The following is an 18,117-nucleotide window of genomic DNA, read 5'->3' as shown; positions in this document are numbered from 1 at the left end:
CTGAGTATGCAATAAGGAGCTTTGGCAATATTATCTATATTAATTATTTGTGATGTGATTCCACATGGCACTCAGCATGGCCCTGCTCTGGTTGGGTGGTGGTGGGTTCTGAGCACTTGAGTAAATCTGGTTTTCAGTTCAGTAGTAGTTACTCTTACCTGGAACTCATTAAAATTTCTGTGCTTTCATGTTTCGCATGATGCTCTCAGTGTTTGCACTCAATTGTCCCCTCAGTTTTTGGGATCAGTTCTGCAGATTTTTTCCCTGCAAGCACCTTGAGGCTGAGGCTCACCCTGAGTAGGTTTAGTTGAGCTGTTCAGTCAGAGCTGTCACTGACACAGTGACTCGTGGAGGAGAAGGTGGCAGGGTTTGGAGCACAAGGAGGATGTGGTTGTATTTAAATCATGGAGCTGGGTGGTATCTCTGTTAAACAAGGGTCTTCACAAGGAAAATCTCTGATTTTTTGTGGTGTCCCAGCTCACTGAAAATGTAATCAGGAGAAAAATGGCACCATCACCAGTGTTCTGTCTTGCTTTCTGTGCTTAGTGCAGGTCAAGTGTCATCAGACATGGTTGTTCTGCCTCCAGAAAAACATCAGAGAGCAATGGACTGCCTGTGGCAGACAAGCATTTCTCATTTGAAGGAAGAGCAATGCCTCAGTTACAGCCTAAATGAGAGACATTTATTTTGGGGGCATGAAATGGCACTGGTGCTGAAGGCCCCATGCTGAGGCCTGACACTGACAAAGTGATTTTTGCAAAAACAGTATATTCTTTCACTTAGTGAATATTTAATTGTGTTCATAATTTTAATATTTTTCTTTGAAGTTGTAATAAAAATAAATCTTATATGTACAACAGTTTTCTGCAAACACCAGAATTAATCAGGCCATGTTTCCTTTATGTCCTTTTTCCATAATCTCTTTGTACTTGAGTACTTCTAGAGGTCTTCCATGTCCCCTCTTCTGTGGCAGGACAGGGAATCACTGGGTTCTGTAGCAGTAAATGTGGCTTTTCAAAGGCACATTTGCTCACTGGCAAGTGTGTTTCCTCTCACAAATGCACTAATTTGGATATCTTTCTCATTTACTCAGGTCAGTCCAAGAACATACCACTTCTTGAAGTACCAAATTCTCTGTCAAATTTGGCTGAATTTGACCACTAGTTTCTTAAAATAAGGGGGGGAATCCGATGGTTAAACTTGAGCTTTAAAAAGTAGGATGAGCCCTCATCTCCAGGATGAGATCATATCACACTTCATTTCCCTTCTCTCTAGATGATTCCCAACGAAAGCAATACGAGGAATGGCTGCAGGACACACAACAACTGCTTCAAATGCAGCAGAAGTACCTGGAGGAGCAGATTGGAGCCCACAGGAAATCCAAGAAGGCCCTTTCAGCCAAGCAGCGCACGGCCAAGAAAGCCGGCCGGGAGTTCCCAGAGGAGGATGCAGAGCAGCTGAAACACGTTACTGAGCAGCAGAGCATGGTCCAAAAACAGCTAGATCAGGTAATCCTCTGGAATCCAGACTGTTCTCCTTGGCACTGAGCTCTCACAGGGGTAGTGAGTCTTTCCTTTAAATCTTCTGAAAGACACAGTGGAGCTCTACCTGAAGGAGCCACTCCCTGTTTTGTTCTGTGTAACAGTGTTGCTCTGGAGTGTAGGTGACTCTGGAGCTGCAAAGGAATATTCTGTGGCAAGCATTATGACAAAAAGCTGGGTTACTCCTTTGGGAAGAGGGGAATTCCTTTGCAAAATGACTTGCAGCAGAGTTCTTGACACCATGTAAAGAAAAACTGAAACATTCAGAGAAAAGTTTTTGCATGCAGGGCTTTGTTTCAGGCTTGAGCGAATGTTCTAACCCATTCTTCTTTTTTACAGTTTGAAAATCTATTTTTATTCTATCTTTAGTGTTAGACTAGTTTTATGGTCTGTCTCATTCCTAGATGCTGATCATCAGTATTGTGTCGTGGAATAACACAGGTGAAAGGGATGTCTGGAGATCGTTTAGTCATGATCAAAGCAGAAATAGCTTCATGATTAAATCAGGTTACTCAGCACCTTGTCAGTCAAGTTCTGTAAGTCTCCAGGGGAAGAGATTTTCCAGCCTTTCTGGGCTCCTGTTTCTACATGTAACCTTTTTCACTGGGCTTTGTTTTCCTTTCCTTACATTCAGCTGGAATTTCACATGTTGTAACTGTGATAATAGTGAGGTGTAACCTGTGATAGTTTTGCTTTGCCCACCAGTAGTTAGTGCTGTGTTCCTCAAGACTTTTATTATAAATTACATGGCATGATTGTCAGGATCAGCTAGTCTTGCTGAAAAATGGAAATGCTTTAGAATTAATCCTTTACTAGTATGAAGGAAAAACTTGGCAGCAGACAGCTTGGAATGAAGTCCTGAGCAATGTCTGACCCTTGAGTTCCCCTGTGTTGCTTCAAGACAAAGTATGTGCTGGATGGGATAGAAGTTGGCTCATCTTTCCATTGTGTGGAAGAGGGATGGAGTGGGTAAATTATTTCTACATAATTTTTTTCCCCTTCTACAATGAATCACAAGTAGAACAAATGCAAAAAAAATTCCCTTTAACCAATTTTTATTGCACATACAACAGTCTGATCTTTTGGTGGAGTTAGACTGAAGTAACAGCTTTAACTATGACATTGCTGGCAGATCCATTTACTGCCCCATAATTAAGGTTCTCCTATTTGTAATTTTTTAATTTAAGTTTAATCTACTTCTGGCAGAAGCCATCCACTGCCCTTTAGCCACTGATTTAGACCAGTGTTTGATTCATCCACGTCCTAAGCAGCATTTTGTTCTGTACCTAATAGAAGCTTAAATGAGGTTTAAAGCATAGTTTTAACCACCTTCTATTGGAAGCAATTTGCCACTCTTTCAAATCAGATCAAGTCATTTTTCTGCAATCAAGCTCCTGTTAGTTTTTGAAAAGTCTCTGTATGTGTGGTGAGAGAAAAGAGCTGCTGCATCCCTGGGAGTGGCTGGTCCTGGACACAGGCACAGAGAGCACAGAGCTGAGTGTGCCCCAGGAGCTGCTGTGAGTCAGGGTTATTGGCCAGGCATGGAGCCACACAGACACTGCCAGATGGCCCCTGTGGCACTGTGCCTGTTCTCACAGGCCCTGCCCTGCCCTCCCTGCTCTGCTGACATCTCCAGCTCAGCTCAGGGCCTCTGGGTGTGCTCAGCCCTGGGCCTTGGACAGCACAGCTCATTCCAGGGACAGTCATGGCTGATCCACCCCTGGAGGCTGTGGTGCTTTGGGGGCCTCAAATTACAGCCCACAGAGCCAGCACAGGTTTAGTGCTGCAGGACCACAGAGGAGCCCTGGAGCACTGGGTCTGTGCAGTGCAGATGGATCCAATCAGAGGCTCTGTGCAGTAGCTCTGTTTATCCAGCAGTGTCAGTGCCAAGGCAGAGCTCATAAATCATCTTGGACCTGGGATTATTGTGTAAATAACCTTTTGGGTGCATCTATCCTGCAGCATGAAGTGTGTCCTGTGGCATCACTGTTACCCTGAGCTTTCTGTCTCAGTCCTTGCTTCAGATAAAGGAGAGGGCTGTCACACAATTCAAAATGCATTACAGAGCGTTTCTATCCCTACATAAGCTGTGGAAGTCATAATCAGATGAGCAGAAGTGAGAGGGAGACTTTCCATAGTGTGTGTATCATCAACCAGTGGATTGCAGATCCTTCTGTTTTTATTTTAGTTGGGTCTATGCAGTGTTTCTGAAAGGCTCTTGCTTGTCCAGTTGACAGTGTTGTGTCCTTCCCTCAACTTCTGTTTGTCTAAGCTACAAGGCATAACTTGCAGTGCCCATGTTGAGTTTATTTTGGTCTTAAAATCTTAAATTTTCAAGCAGCAGTTGCAATTTTCATCAGACATGGGGTGTTTGAGGATCTGCCTGTGAACAAATGGGAATATCCATCACTGTTTTCCTGCAAGCTTTTCCTTTCCAGTTACATCTTTTTAAAACATTGCTGATGTGTGAACATCATCCATCTCACTGTTTCCCTTTTCCTGTCTGATCCCAACTGTTGTATTCTGTGCATGGATGATAAGATCTGTAGGACAAGGATCACTGCTGGTTTACATTTTTATATTCTCTAGCACAGTGAGTCTTGATGTGTAATTAGAACTTTGAGACAACGCTATTTGGTCTGAAGTCTTGGGCTGGGGAGTATTTGTGATGAAATAGTGGCTGTTTAGCATTAAAAACACTGCAGAAATTCTGAGGTTCATTGTCTCCTGGAATTACAGTGGTGAGTTACATGCTTTATGCTGCTCACACAGGCAGTTTGTGGCAGAGGTGAATAATGACTGTTTCGATGTTTAGATCCGGAAGCAGCAGAAGGAGCACGCGGAGCTGATTGAGGAGTACCGGATCAAGCAGCAGCAGCAGCAGTGTGGGATGGCCCCACATTCCATCATGCCAGGGGTCCAGGGCCAGCCTCCCATGGTTCCAGGAGGAGCAGCACCAGCAATGAACCAGCAGAGCTTCCCCATGGTGCCACAGCAGCTCCAGCATCAGCAGCACTCAGTGGTGATGCCTGGGCAATCCAACCCCACCAGGATGCCAAATCTGTCCGGGTGGCAGCCTGCAAACCCTGCGAGTCACATTTCCATGAATCCAGCGAGGATGCAGCCTCCAATGACACCACTGCCAATTACTCCTGGTGCACCAGCTCCTGTGCCTGGCCCAAATGCAGCTGCACAGTCAGGGCCACCCCCGAGGGTGGAGTTTGAGGACAACAACCCTTTCAGTGAAAGCTTCCAGGAGCGGGAGCGCAAGGAGCGCCTACGGGAGCAGCAGGAGCGGCAGCGCATCCAGCTGATGCAGGAGGTGGATCGGCAGAGAGCTCTGCAGCAGAGGATGGAGCTGGAGCAGCACAGTATGATGGGGCCTGAAATGAACAACAAAACATCTTTATCTCAGATACCTTTCTTCAATTCTGAGCTGCCTTGTGATTTCATGCAAACCCCTCGGCCCGTGCAGCCGTCCCCACAGCAGCAGCAGCAGCAGATGGGGCAGATCCTGCAGCAGGGTGCTGTCACCTCCCCTCCTGCCACTAATTTTATGCAAAGCACAGAGAGAAGGCCAGTGGGACCTGCAGCTTTTGGACCTGATGCATCTGCTGGTGCAGGTGGAGCCCCCAGTTTCCATAATGTAAAACAAACTCATGGGAATCTCCCTGGGGCTGCCTTTACACAGAACCAGGTCAGGCCTCCATTCCCTGCTGCTGTCCCTTCATCTCCTGTGCTGGGGGGCAGTGCCCCATGTGGGTCGGACACTGGTGTGCCCCAGGCTGCAAACATCCCTGTGTCAGGCCAGTCTCTCATCCAGCTCTATTCTGACATAATCCCAGAAGAGAAAGGCAAAAAGAAAAGGACACGGAAAAAGAAAAAGGACGACGATGCCGAGTCCATAAAAGCCCCGTCAACTCCACACTCGGATATCACTGCACCATCAACCCCAACCATTTCTGATGCTACCTCCACCCCCACAGTGAACACCCCCAATGAGCCACGGCACCAGGATGAACTGGAGTCCCTGGAGCTCACAGGCCCCTCGACATCCAACACAGCAGAGAGCTCCCCAGAGCTGGAGGGGAAGCTCCCCAGCAGCAGCAGCAGCGTGTCCCACACACAGCCAGGGGGGAGTGCAGAGGCTGAAAAGGCTACAATGGACACACCCAGCAGCCTCCAAGAAGTTAAACTGGAAAAGGCAGAGACTGATCAATGCTCAGGTCAAGCTGAGCCTAAACCAGAAAATCCAAGCAGTATTAAGGTGGAGGAGGATAAGGTCACCTCACAGCCAAGCTCTTCAGCTCCGAGTCCAGCACAGCCACCCAGTGCTCTGGCAGCCAAAGGGGAGTCAGGGAATGAACTGCTGAAACACCTGCTAAAAAACAAGAAGTCCTCATCTCTTCTAAATCAGAAACCAGAGAACAGTGGCCGAGCAGAAGAGGAGGCTTCTGGGGATAAAAAGTTAGCAGAGAAGCAGAGTCCAGCTGAAGGAATGGTGAGCCTGGGACTGGTTTTGTTACACTGTGGTCAGCAGCAGTCCAGCCTGGTCTGTGCCTTACTGTGTGGGGATATAACCTACCTGTACAGGGGTGGAGGAAACAGCTTTAAGGAACTTTAACCTCTTTCCTACCTTTTCTCCACAAGTAAATCACCTGTGTTGAGCAAAGAATAAATTTTAATATGGCTTCTTAGGTCAGCATATTCAGAAGTCACTAAAATGTAAAAAATAGTACTTTTCTACAGAAAATTGTCTTCAAAACTACCACTTCCTAATATTAAGACAGGCTTTTACAGTATGATTCCTAATTACTCACTGGTATGTGTCTGTACAGAACATGGTGTGTCTCCTTTCTCCTGTGATTCCACCTGAGTTATCTGTATGATTTATTAATTTATAAGGTCTTTAAAAACAGACCTAAAGAAAAGTGCTTTCTTTGGAGGTAGATACACTTTACACTTAGACTTGTTGGTCATTTTATTGTAATCTTAATCTCTGCTTTTGGATTTTGACTGCTTAAACTCTAAATTAATTCTTAACACAAAATTTAAATGTGTTTAAAAGAAAAAAATAGTCATAAAAGTAAAGACAATTGTGAGCAGCTTGTAATTAAATGTAAAAAGATCTACAGTTGAAACATATGGTAGGAATATTAAAATACTAGTGGTAGTGGTCATGTAGAGCTGTTTAAAATAATAATGACTTTTTTAAAAATGGACTTGCCCCTGTAGCATTAGAGTCCCATCCTGATCCCTTTTACCCAGCTATGTTTCCATGAGAAGAAAGGCTTTGCAGATTTGTACTGGAAGTATTTAAGCAAGTGGTACAATCCAGAAAGGTTTCACAACACTTTTTTTGCTGCTAACCTCGAAATACTTTTGTATTATATTAACTTCTGTGCCTCTCTTCTGCCACCAAGTCTGTCTTTCATTAGGCCCTCATGAACATCTCCAAGGTTTCATGCACATGTAACTTTATTTTAGGGGGTATTCAAAAGAGAATGTTTCTGGCCTGTAAGTTTTTAATGATGTTTTCAGATGTCAGTGGTGTTAATGGGAGGTCATAATTCTGTCTGTAGGGGCAGTTTAGCAGTTCCACCTGCCAGTAAAATAATAATAGCACTTTGTTATCAGTGAGATTTATTACTCTGTGCCTGTGCTTTCAGAGTCATGCATTAAATTGGAGTGAACTGTGTATTAACATGTCAAAAATTCTGCTGCACTTCCTTTTTTCACACAGCAAAGTGCAGGAGCCCAGATGCAAGGAGTATTTGGGTGCAGTAACAGCCAGCTCCAGAGAGCAGATGGAGGGCCTGAAACCAAGAAGCAGAGAAACAAGAGGGCTCAGAGGACGGGAGAGAAGGCGGCTCCTCGGTCCAAGAAGAGGAAAAAAGAGGAAGAAGAGAAGCAGGCAGTTTATCCTAATGCAGATACCTTCATCCAGCTGAAACAGGTGAGTGTGCAGGGGCTGGCAAAGGCAGCCCAGAGGCCTTATGGAGCTGGGAATTTCTCCCAGTGGAAGTGAAGTTGATGCTTAAGTTGGAATTTTGAGCACAGGTTGGGGATAATGTGAACTTCTACAAAATCAGGGAATTTAAAGTTTGGTGTTTAATTTTGGAAGGTGGGCTGACATGGCTGGTAGTCCCAAAGCCACAGAGTTCCTGTCAGCTCTGGCAGCCTCTGGATGAGCTGGAGCTGAACAATTTCCTGACAGTGGATAAATTCCAATTCTTCTTTTAAATTAGAAACCACTCTACTGACTGAAGAATTGCAGTGTTCTGTCTCAGACTTAATTTCTGACTTTTTTTTTTCTTTTAATACAGCAACTTTCTCTTCTGCCTTTGGTGGAACCAATAATTGGAGTGAGCTTTGCACACTTTCTCCCTTATGGCAGTGGCCAACTCAATGGTGGAAATCGACTTGTGGGAAGTTTTGGTAGTGCTACTCTTGATGGGGCTTCAGATTACTACTCCCAGCTCATTTACAAGGTATGGTTTTAACCTGAATTTCTGTTGTGTGCTCTCTGTGGGAAGAGAAGTCTGTGATATTATTACTGCTAGTCAGAGTTCTTGCCTTTTATGCAACTAGAAGAAAAATAACCTTCTATTGCTAGACTAGACAGTGTGAAACAGTCACCATTGTTTCACTCTCTGAAAGTGGAACTGGTTCTGGAACTGTGTTGTTGTAAAGTAATGAAAAACTACAATGCTCTTTTAGCAAATGGATGCTAAATAATGAAAATTGTAATTACAGTTTTGTGGAGCAGAAAAGACTGAATTCTCAGTGTTTTGCAAAGTCTTTGAAAGCATTAAACATTTCTTAATGTGAATTAAATAAGAAATAGACTTTTTCTCATTTGCCCACCAAGCCCTAACTAAGACCCTGGGAGCTCTGAACAAAATAGACTGTTTGTTGATGAGTTAATAACCCACAGCATTTAAAACTTAGCCTCTGAGATCAGAGTGGCAGTACTGGGAGGGCAGTGGGATACTGAACAGACAGAATCAAATTTGCTGCTTGGATACCCTAATGTAAAAACCTATTAAAACCATTGGTGTTTTCTCCAGCCTTACACAGTGTGTAAGCTGAGAATGGGACCTACAGAAATCAGTTCTTGTGGTAAAAAGTAATGAGGATTAGCTTTGTGGGCATGACTGCAGGAACAACAGATACTGGAGTTCTCATTTAATTTTCATTTAAAATATGGGCAGTTGAATAAACTGGTGAGAGATAGCCCAGAGTATGAACTTGCAGAGGATCTGCTGCTCCATGGTTGCTGCTTCAGTGAAGCTCATCCTGTGCTGAAGGGGAGGCAGCTTCCCCTTGAGGGGCAGCTGGGGAAGCTGCCTTGTTCCTGGTGCTGGAGTCACTGTGGAGCAGCTCTCAGCATGGAGTTGGGACCTTTGCTGAAACTGTAGGGACCTGTTTGAAATGATTCCTTACAATGTTCTCTGTGCATTTTTGTAAATCTTTTGGTAGTGTACTTGGCAGTGTTTACTCATGTGAACTGTTCCTCTGATATCCCTGATACAAGAAAAGCCCATCATTGTGTCTTGTACTGTAGATACCTTTGTGTCTCATGCTTGTGTCTCAGCTATGGCTGCATATCAGTTCTACATCTGGGTGTAAAACTCTGAGTGGGTTGCATTGTCTGGTACTGGAACGGGGCAGGTTCTCTCCCTGTGTGTGACAGTGTTCACAGGGGTCTGAGGATGAGGGAAGAGATGAGGATCTGACTCCATGTTTCAGAAGGCTGATTTATTATTTTGTGATACATGTATTATATTAAAACTACACTAAAAGAATAGAAGCCTTCATCAGAAGGCTGGCTAAGAATAGAAAAAGAATGATAACAAAGGTTTACAACTGACCGAGACAGTCTGGACAGCTGGGCTGTGATTGGCCATTAATTAGAAACAACCACATGAGACCAATCACAGATCCACCTGTTGCATTCCACAGCAGCACATTGATTATCATTGATTAATCAATGTTTACATTTTGTTCCTGAGGCCTCTCAGCTTCTCAGGAGAAAAAATCCTAAGGAAAGGATTTTTCAGAAAATATCATGGCTAGCCCTGTGTTCCATCCTGACTGATGGTTCTCTAACTCCTGTCCTGCAGCAGAACAATCTGAGCAATCCCCCGACCCCCCCTGCCTCTCTCCCTCCCACGCCGCCGCCCGTGGCCTGCCAGAAGTTGGTCAATGGCTTCGCCACCACCGAGGAGCTCGCGGGCAAGGCCGGAGTGCTGGGGGGCCATGATGGTAAGGCTCGTGTGTGTTGGGGCTGTAAGGTCTGTCCTGCTTGTAGCAAATGGCAAAATAGATCTTGGAATCACAAAACATGCTGAGTTGGAAGGGTCCCACAAGGATTATTGAGTCCAGCTCCCAGCCCTGCACAGGACACACCCAGAAATCCCACCCTGTGTCTGAGAGCATTGTCCAAATGTGCTTGGAGCTCTGTCTGGTTTGGTGCCCAACCACCCTGTGGGTGAAGAACTTTTCTGTCATATCCACCCTAAACCTCCCCTGAGACAACTTCAGGCCATTGCCTTGGGTCCCTTCACTGGTGACCAGAGAGGAGATCCACACCTGCCCTCTGCCCCCCATCATGAGGAAGCTGGAGGCTGCTGGGAGGGCTCCCCTCAGACTCCTCCAGGTTACTCCTAGGATGCTTCTCAGTTGCAGTGCTCCTTTATAAAAGCAAAATGCCCAGACTTCTCAAGGTTATAATCATGACTAGCCAGCAATATTTTACACAAGTATAGTGTCAGGTGTTGGTGCCTTTGCCTTGTTCCTGTTCAAAAGCATGTTGAGAGCTAGGCACACTCTTAAGAAATGAGAAAGAAAACCTTAGGATTAGTTTTTTGGGTCCAGTACAAGTGACTGGCATGAGCTCCTTGGTTGAGTGAGCTCAAAGCAGCCTCTCCAGAATGTGTGCAGTCAGTGTGTATTTCCTGATATAACTGTCCCAATTTGGACAGTTAAAATTGCTTCCTGTTCTTTATACTGGGTCTTTGTAAAGACTATTCAGTGATTAAAATCCTTTTTTTTACACTCCTTTTCCTTTGTTGTTTCAAAATCGTTGATTTTTTGTAGTTTTGTGGGTTTTTAAAGTAAACAAACATCCTCTCATAGTGGCAGAAGACACACTCAAAAGCCTTTCAGGCCCTGTTTACTCAAAATTTGCAGGTTTTTTGTAAAAATGGAAGTTGATCCTGAATGGTCACAATTTTTTGAACTCCCAAATGTCTTGAGAGTGGTGTCACCGTGAGGCCCCACCCACACCCAGCAGGCAGCATGTCAGTCACTGCAAGAGCTGTGCAGATGTCTCATTGTGCTGTGCCTCTCTGGTTTCAGTTACCAAAGCTCTGGGGCCAAAGCAGTTCCAGTTGCCTTTCAGACCACAAGATGATTTATTAGCCAGAGCAATGGCTCAGGGCCCCAAAACTGTGGATGTTCCTGCTTCACTTCCAACACCACCTCACAACAACCAGGAGGAGTTAAGGTAGGTTTTACTTGACATCTTCAAAAAGGTATTTGGAGCAGATTCTGTGATCTTTCATTGGATGGGACTGTGAAGGTGTGGAGAAACAAAATCCTTTTTGCACAGGCACAGAAGGGCAGAGAATGGAATGGGATCATTTTAACTCTTAACATTCCTTGTGTAGAGAGCAGCAGTGAAGTAGGTGATTACAGCCACTACTAGACTCTAGATTCTGATAAATTGTTAGGGATTCCTTGCTTTGATCTTTTAAAAGTGGAAGAAAACTATTCAAACAGGTGCTTTTCCTGGAGCAATGTAGTGCTGTAGTGACAGGTGACTGCTGTAGCAGCAGCAAGACTGTGCAAGAGCCAGCCTGAAACTGCAGAGATCCACTCAGTTTCCCAAGTGAGAAACACTGGCTGGAACTTGAATCTCCCTGCAGAGATCTTCCCTTTTGCCTCCCTTTCACTTGCCTTCCCAAAATATGGGTGTCTGTGAAGCACTGGAGCCTGAATGTGGACAAAGGCCAGACAATTTAAATATTAAAATAATTCAAATATTAAATGCTCATTTTTTTACCCTGAGGGATAGAGCCATGGGGAACAGAGGGTTTGGCTCTGTCAGTGTCTTTGTTTTCTTTATGGATCTTTCCCAAGAAATGGAATATGTGTGCAATGGAATATGAGATACCCAGAGGTGATGGCCAACCACCTTCTTGTGTTCTGTGACCAGGAACAACCAACAAGTTCATTTTAGTTCCCTGTCATGATGTATTACTTAGGCTTACCAAAAGTTGAGTCCATTTCCAAACCAGCTTTTTTGGGTTTTGTTCCAGGGTTCAAGATCACTGTGAGGACAGGGACACTCCTGACAGCTTTGTTCCTTCTTCCTCTCCTGAGAGCGTGGTGGGGATGGAGATCAGTCGCTACCCAGACTTGTCGGTTGTAAAGGAGGAGAACCCAGAACCTGTCCCATCCCCCATCATTCCCATCCTGCCCAGCAGCACTGGGAAAGGTGAGGCTGCAGCAGAGTGAATACTAACAGCTAGGATTGGTTTTCTGTCTGTTCCCCTAAGTGTAGGATTAATGGGCTGTTCTCTGGGTTTTTTTTTCAGGTTCAGAAGCCAAAAGGAATTACATAAAATCGGAACCCGGTTCAGGAGCCTTACCTGGTTCTGGCTTCTTCTCCTCCCAGCTTGGACCATCCCAGAATGGTCCTAAATCTGGCCTTATCTCTGTAGCAATTACTTTACATCCCACAGCTGCTGAGGTAAAAAGAATAAGCATGTATTGCATACATAGAGTACAACAGCAGTTAATTTGGGTTGTGTGTAGTGACTCTGAGGGGTTACAGTGTAATAATGCTGCAGTTGCAATCTTCTAATAGTTTGTATCTCTGCTGTCTGAGCTGCTTGTCAGATGTAAACAAATTATTATGCTTTTTATTCTTGTTTTTAGAACATCAGTAGCGTTGTAGCAGCATTCTCCAACCTGCTCCATGTCAGAATTCCCAACAGTTACGAGGTCAGTAATGCTCCAGATGTCCCATCCTCCATGGCAGCCACCAACACTCACAGAGGGAACCCATCCATGGAGTACAGGCAGCACTTGCTCCTGCAGGGCCCCCAGGCAGGACCCATGGGACCTGCCAGGATGGTGGGGCCCTATGGGCTGAAGCAGCCCAATGTGCCATTCCCTGCCAACAGCAATGGTGAGTGGGCTTGAACCTCCCCTGTGCAGTACCAGGGTTTAACTGAGTCAGTATTGGTGCATCTCAGCCTCATAAATCCATGCTCTAGAATTCAATATTCAGTTCTTGTCGACATAAAACCTTTCTCTTCTTACATGATCATGTGGATGCTCCTGGATTTAACCATGAGTAATTCTCTTCCATCTCTGATTTCCAGTGTCTGTTTACATCAATATCAGTGAGGCATTTCTCCCATAATTTTTAACATTATTAGAGTTTTTTATGTCCAGTCTGGTTTTAAATACATAATTCAGGAAGATTGACATGGTTATTCAAGCCTGTATGCATGTCTTAGTTAATTTTGTGATTTTTTTACACAAGAATGTGTTTTTGCCCAGTTAGCATGGCTGTTTTAGGTCTGATTTATACAATTTATCTATCAGGTCAAGGTTTAAAGCCTTCCTTCCATGCCCTATCCAGGAGGGTGCTAGTACTCTAGACCAGTGAACAGTACTGTGATCTCTCCTAAATCTGGTTGGATCTGATGCAGCCTCTGACAGAAAATCTGTTCCCAGGTCTGGCTGGCTACAAGGATCACAGCCAGGGCATGGCAGAAGGCTCAGCCCTGAGGCCTCGCTGGTGCTCCCACTGCAAGGTCGTGGTTCTGGGCAGTGGTGTGAGGAAATCCTTCAAGGACCTGCCCTTCCTCAAACAGGTCAGTGCTCAGGTGCCAGGGCAGGGCCCTGTGCTCAGCTGGGTCCTTAAAGCAAGGGATGGCACAAAGTCCTGCTTGTCCTGGAGCCAGGAGCACTTCGGCTTCCTGTGCTGTTCCCCTTCCTTGTGTGTCCTGATTCAGGGTGGGGCATTCAGGCACATCTGCAGCACAGCTAAAAATGGCAAAGTTGTTATTACTGGTACAAAATGAATCCCAGGACATTTCACAAAGTAAGTCCCGTCTATGGGATTTCTCAAAGCTCTGCTACCAATCTCCTTCCCTGACTTCTTCAGGGACCTCAATTCAAAAAAGCTCATTTATGAGGCAGCCACGTTGCTGTGTCAGGAATTATTGTAAGAGCAGGAATGCTTGCACTCCTTTTGGGCAGGAATCAGATTTCAGTTGCAATCTCTTGTCCTTACACTGGGACTGTCATTCCTTCAATGAATGCCATTGTCCTCAGTGACCAGGAGGTGACTGCACCACAAAGACACAGCCAGAACTTGCAGAGAGTAAAGTGTTCTTGCAGACAGGAATGCACTGAATTCCCAGGAAGGTTTTGCAGATGGATCAGGAGATAAAACAGTGAGATCTGGCTTTGATTAGGCTGAAATGAGACATTCTTTTGCCATCTAAAGATAAAAGAAAATGGATTTTGCTTTGCAAGAGTGCCTATGGAGCAGATGGGTGCATGGTGTAGAATGCTTTATTTTGATTGTTAAACTTCTGTGAAAGGCAGGAGATGCTGAAGAACAGGGGTGTAGGTGGTGGCAATGTTAGATCTGTCAAATAATCAAGTATTTATATCACAGCATCCCTCATTATTTCACAAATGTTCTACAAATAAAAGAGTTTCCAGCCAGATTGGAAGACTTGTTTCATTACACTTACTATGTGAAGAATGGTATTAAAATGCACTTCTTACACTCTTCTGTGTTTGATTCCCAGGATTCCCAAGAAGGCTCAGATAAAATGAAGGACATTGTATTCTGTAGCAACAACTGCTTTGTTCTTTATTCAGCAGCTGTGCAAGCAAAAAACTCAGAGAACAAAGTAAGTATCAAACACTGGCAGACCCAAGTGAGCTGAAATTATTGCAGCTATTTGTTGGAGAACAGAGAGGGGCCAAGGGGGAAGTTTGCACTTCATTTGAGAGGTTTATAAATTAATTGCTCTATATTCAGACATGGAGATTCTGAAGCAGCAGCATGAATTAAAAATCATATTTGCAGAACTTTGTGTCTGACAGATGCATGGCAGAAAAGCCATCACCTTTGGCTGCTCTCCCATGCTTTGAAGGTGCAGTCTCACAAAATGACTGATTCAAGTTCTCTGGGCATTGTAAACAGCCACAGACATGTTTTTAAGGGGAGTATATCCTGCATTTGGATTTGGCTTGTACAGTTAAAAATAAAATTACAGCTGTGAAAATAATAATTGAACAGCAAGTTTGTAAAAAGAGTTTAGCTTAGTCAGTGTAACTGAGAAAATAGAATCCTGTTCCCTGACTTTATTTGGGTGAAGCTGCCATTTTAAAGCATTAATTACCAAAACATTAGTAAGGAGCCTGTGAGCTGACAGTGACCAGGGAAAGGAGTTTTTTATTACTGGAAAAGTACATCTGAAGAAGTTCATTCAGCTGAAGGTGAAATCAGGCCAGGGAATTTTCTCAGGTGTTCCCAAATATTCTGCTGTAGTTCTCTACCTGCAGACACTGCAAGGGGTGTCCAGCACCTGAGAGAAATGGGGCATCATTTCTTGCTGTCTCAAGGGTCATTCAGTCAGAAGAAGGGGAACCTAAATTTATCTGATTATTTAATCACTAAAAGTGAAATAGTCTTCACTGAAGTCTGAATGATCTTGTTGAGTTTCTCAGTTAAACAGTTAAAATTTTTTGAGTACCGCTTTTAACTGACTTGTCTTCTGCTGTTTCTAGATCAAATGTACCTTTTTTCCCCTAAACTATTGGACAGAACAGGCTGTGTCCTTCAAGCTTTACCTAATTAATGTGTTCTCATATAGAGAACTGTATAGACTGTATAGTTTGAAGCCTTCCTTCAAGTGTATCCTACTTACTTTCTCCGGAGGAATTGAATTTTAAAAATACAGCCTGGAGAAGATAACTCTGTATAGATCCATATCCTTTTAGTGTCCCATGTAGCTCATTTTCAGTTGTTGTATAAACAGGGTAACATTCCTCTACAAGTGCATCAGCATGTACCTAATTAAGTTAATTAAATTAAATTAATCATGTTCAGCCTCTTGATCCTTTAATTTACTCTTTCAAGATTAATCACACAAACCACGTTAAGCACTTCATAATATAAACTTCCTTTGTTGTTCTTGTTTTCTCTCTTAGGTTTTTGTGGGTTTTTTTTCCACAAATCTCTGCAGGTATAATTCTTGTTTACTGTGACTGAATAGTTTAAGTCTTCAAGTTGTATCTAATCCAAAGCCCTGCAGAAATTCTTCCTCACTTGTTTCGAGGAAAAAATTACATGGCATTAGTTCTAAATTTTCCATTTCTATCATATATCAGATTCTTATGCTTTAAATTAGTTCATGACCCATATTTTAAGGTTACTTTGTGTTGTAGCAAAACCTTCTAAGAATTCCTAAGAGCATGTTTTGCATTCAAACCTGGACAAAGGATTATTTGTGCTTTCTCTCATGTATCAAAGGGGCACCATGTTCTAGGTAGGCTGGGAGTTTCCTACTCCAAGCTGTGGAAACATGGGTCAGGATAATTTCATCTTTATCTGTTGCTGCATCTTGATTTTAGGCATTTGGAGAAGCCTCTCCCATACTGATCAGCCCATGTTTTCAGGTTATATTTAATGATTAACAAGTTTGGGATCTTTTTCTTAAAGAGTTTTCTGTTGATTACCAGGAATCTGTCCCAACCCTGCCACAGTCGCCAATGAAGGAGAGGCCGCCCAAAGCATTCCATCAGTACAGCAACAACATCTCCACTTTGGATGTCCATTGTCTGCCTCAGCTGCAGGAGAAGGTTTCCCCACCCTCATCACCCCCCATCATGTTCCCCCCTGCCTTTGAAGCAGCCAAGGTGGAGGCGAAACCGGATGAGCTGAAGGTAACGGTGAAACTCAAGCCCAGGTTAAAAGCAATACACAGCAGTCTGGAGGACTGCCGGCCTCCCAGTAAGAAATGGAAAGGGATGAAATGGAAAAAGTGGAGCATTCAGATTGTGATTCCTAAAGGATCATTCAAACCTCCTTGTGAAGAAGAGATAGATGAATTTCTTAAAAAACTGGGCACAACCCTTAAACCAGACCCCGTGCCTAAAGACTACAGGAAATGTTGCTTCTGTCACGAGGAGGGTGACGGATTAACTGATGGACCAGCAAGGCTTCTCAACCTGGATTTAGACCTTTGGGTCCATTTGAACTGTGCTCTTTGGTCTACAGAAGTCTACGAGACACAAGCTGGTGCCTTAATAAACGTGGAACTAGCACTGCGGAGAGGCCTGCAGATGAAATGCATGTTCTGTCACAAAATGGGCGCCACCAGCGGTTGCCACAGGTTAAGGTGCACCAACATTTATCACTTTACCTGTGCCATTAAAGCACAATGCATGTTTTTTAAAGACAAGACCATGCTTTGCCCCATGCACAAACCAAAGGGAACTCACGAGCAGGAGCTGAGTTACTTCGCGGTGTTCCGGAGGGTGTACGTGCAGCGCGACGAGGTGCGGCAGATCGCCAGCATCGTCCAGCGCGGCGAGCGCGACCACACCTTCCGCGTGGGCAGCCTCATCTTCCACGCCGTGGGGCAGCTGCTGCCACAGCAGATGCAGGCCTTCCACTCCTCCAAAGCCCTGTTCCCCGTGGGCTACGAGGCCAGCAGGCTGTACTGGAGCATGAGGTACGCCAACAGGCGCTGCCGCTACCTCTGCTCCATCGAGGAGAAGGACGGGCTCCCGCTCTTCGTCATCAAGGTGGTGGAGCAGGGCCACGAGGATCTGGTTCTGACTGACACAACACCTAAAGGTAAATTTTGTCAGCTAAGATGGTGAATTTGTGCCTTTGCTGTTCATTGTGGTATTGCTGGTTCCTGTGGTAAGCAGCTGTTGCAGGTACTGTTTTAACAATGTCTATAGTGAGCTTCCAGGGCCCATTTTTAATACCCTGCTGTGAAGACTGTGATCACCTCTGAAAAAACTGTATAAGCTGCAGATCAGAAGAATTGTTCCAAGTCCGCAGAGGAGACCCAAGACTGAGTGTTGAAAATGAACTAAAGCAGTAGAAAAGTCAGTGCAGGTTTCATTTCATGAAAAGTGACTTTGTTTAAACACAGAGCCACTGCTGAGTTATCTTAAATCAGCTGGGCTCAAGTTAGGGAGCTCTAAAAACAGCTTAATGACCACATTCTACTCAGGGTGGGTAATGTCTCTGTCAGGATGAAGAATGTCAGGGTGTCCATAAACACTTAGGCAGGTCTTGGAAATTGGCTCCTGGATGTGCTGGAGGCCTGTAACGCTCTGGATCTCAAGGCCTTGGTGCTGTGGGTGCTGGTACCCTCACAGAATGAGCACTGACTACAAACAATCAGTAGAAATAGAATATATTGTGTCTTTTTCAGAGAACCTTACTTTTGCACAATTTCTCAAGAGAAACCTGTCCATGTTCTTGTCAGAGGACCAAAAGTTTCCATGCTGAGAA

The 18,117-nt window shown here is 44.4% G+C and overlaps 1 protein-coding gene across 2 annotated transcripts in view; it reads left to right on the top strand.

Annotated features, from left to right (window-relative positions):
• KMT2C (lysine methyltransferase 2C) overlaps window positions 1-18,117 on the top strand; it is a 187,666-nt gene that overhangs the window by 163,979 nt on the left and 5,570 nt on the right. For both annotated transcript variants that reach the window (XM_059469749.1, XM_059469741.1), the window contains 12 exons: window positions 1,276-1,508; window positions 4,357-6,042; window positions 7,285-7,497; window positions 7,868-8,032; window positions 9,668-9,809; window positions 10,905-11,052; window positions 11,867-12,045; window positions 12,146-12,300; window positions 12,489-12,741; window positions 13,296-13,435; window positions 14,384-14,488; window positions 16,326-17,445. In XM_059469749.1, the coding sequence (XP_059325732.1) occupies window positions 1,276-1,508; window positions 4,357-6,042; window positions 7,285-7,497; window positions 7,868-8,032; window positions 9,668-9,809; window positions 10,905-11,052; window positions 11,867-12,045; window positions 12,146-12,300; window positions 12,489-12,741; window positions 13,296-13,435; window positions 14,384-14,488; window positions 16,326-17,445 (4,539 nt within the window). The remainder of the gene's footprint in view (window positions 1-1,275; window positions 1,509-4,356; window positions 6,043-7,284; window positions 7,498-7,867; window positions 8,033-9,667; window positions 9,810-10,904; window positions 11,053-11,866; window positions 12,046-12,145; window positions 12,301-12,488; window positions 12,742-13,295; window positions 13,436-14,383; window positions 14,489-16,325; window positions 17,446-18,117) is intronic.

Source organism: Ammospiza nelsoni, chromosome 1, assembly GCF_027579445.1.
Source record: "Ammospiza nelsoni isolate bAmmNel1 chromosome 1, bAmmNel1.pri, whole genome shotgun sequence".
Classification (NCBI taxonomy): Eukaryota; Metazoa; Chordata; class Aves; order Passeriformes; family Passerellidae; genus Ammospiza; species Ammospiza nelsoni.
This window is presented reverse-complemented; position numbering and strand designations above follow the sequence as displayed.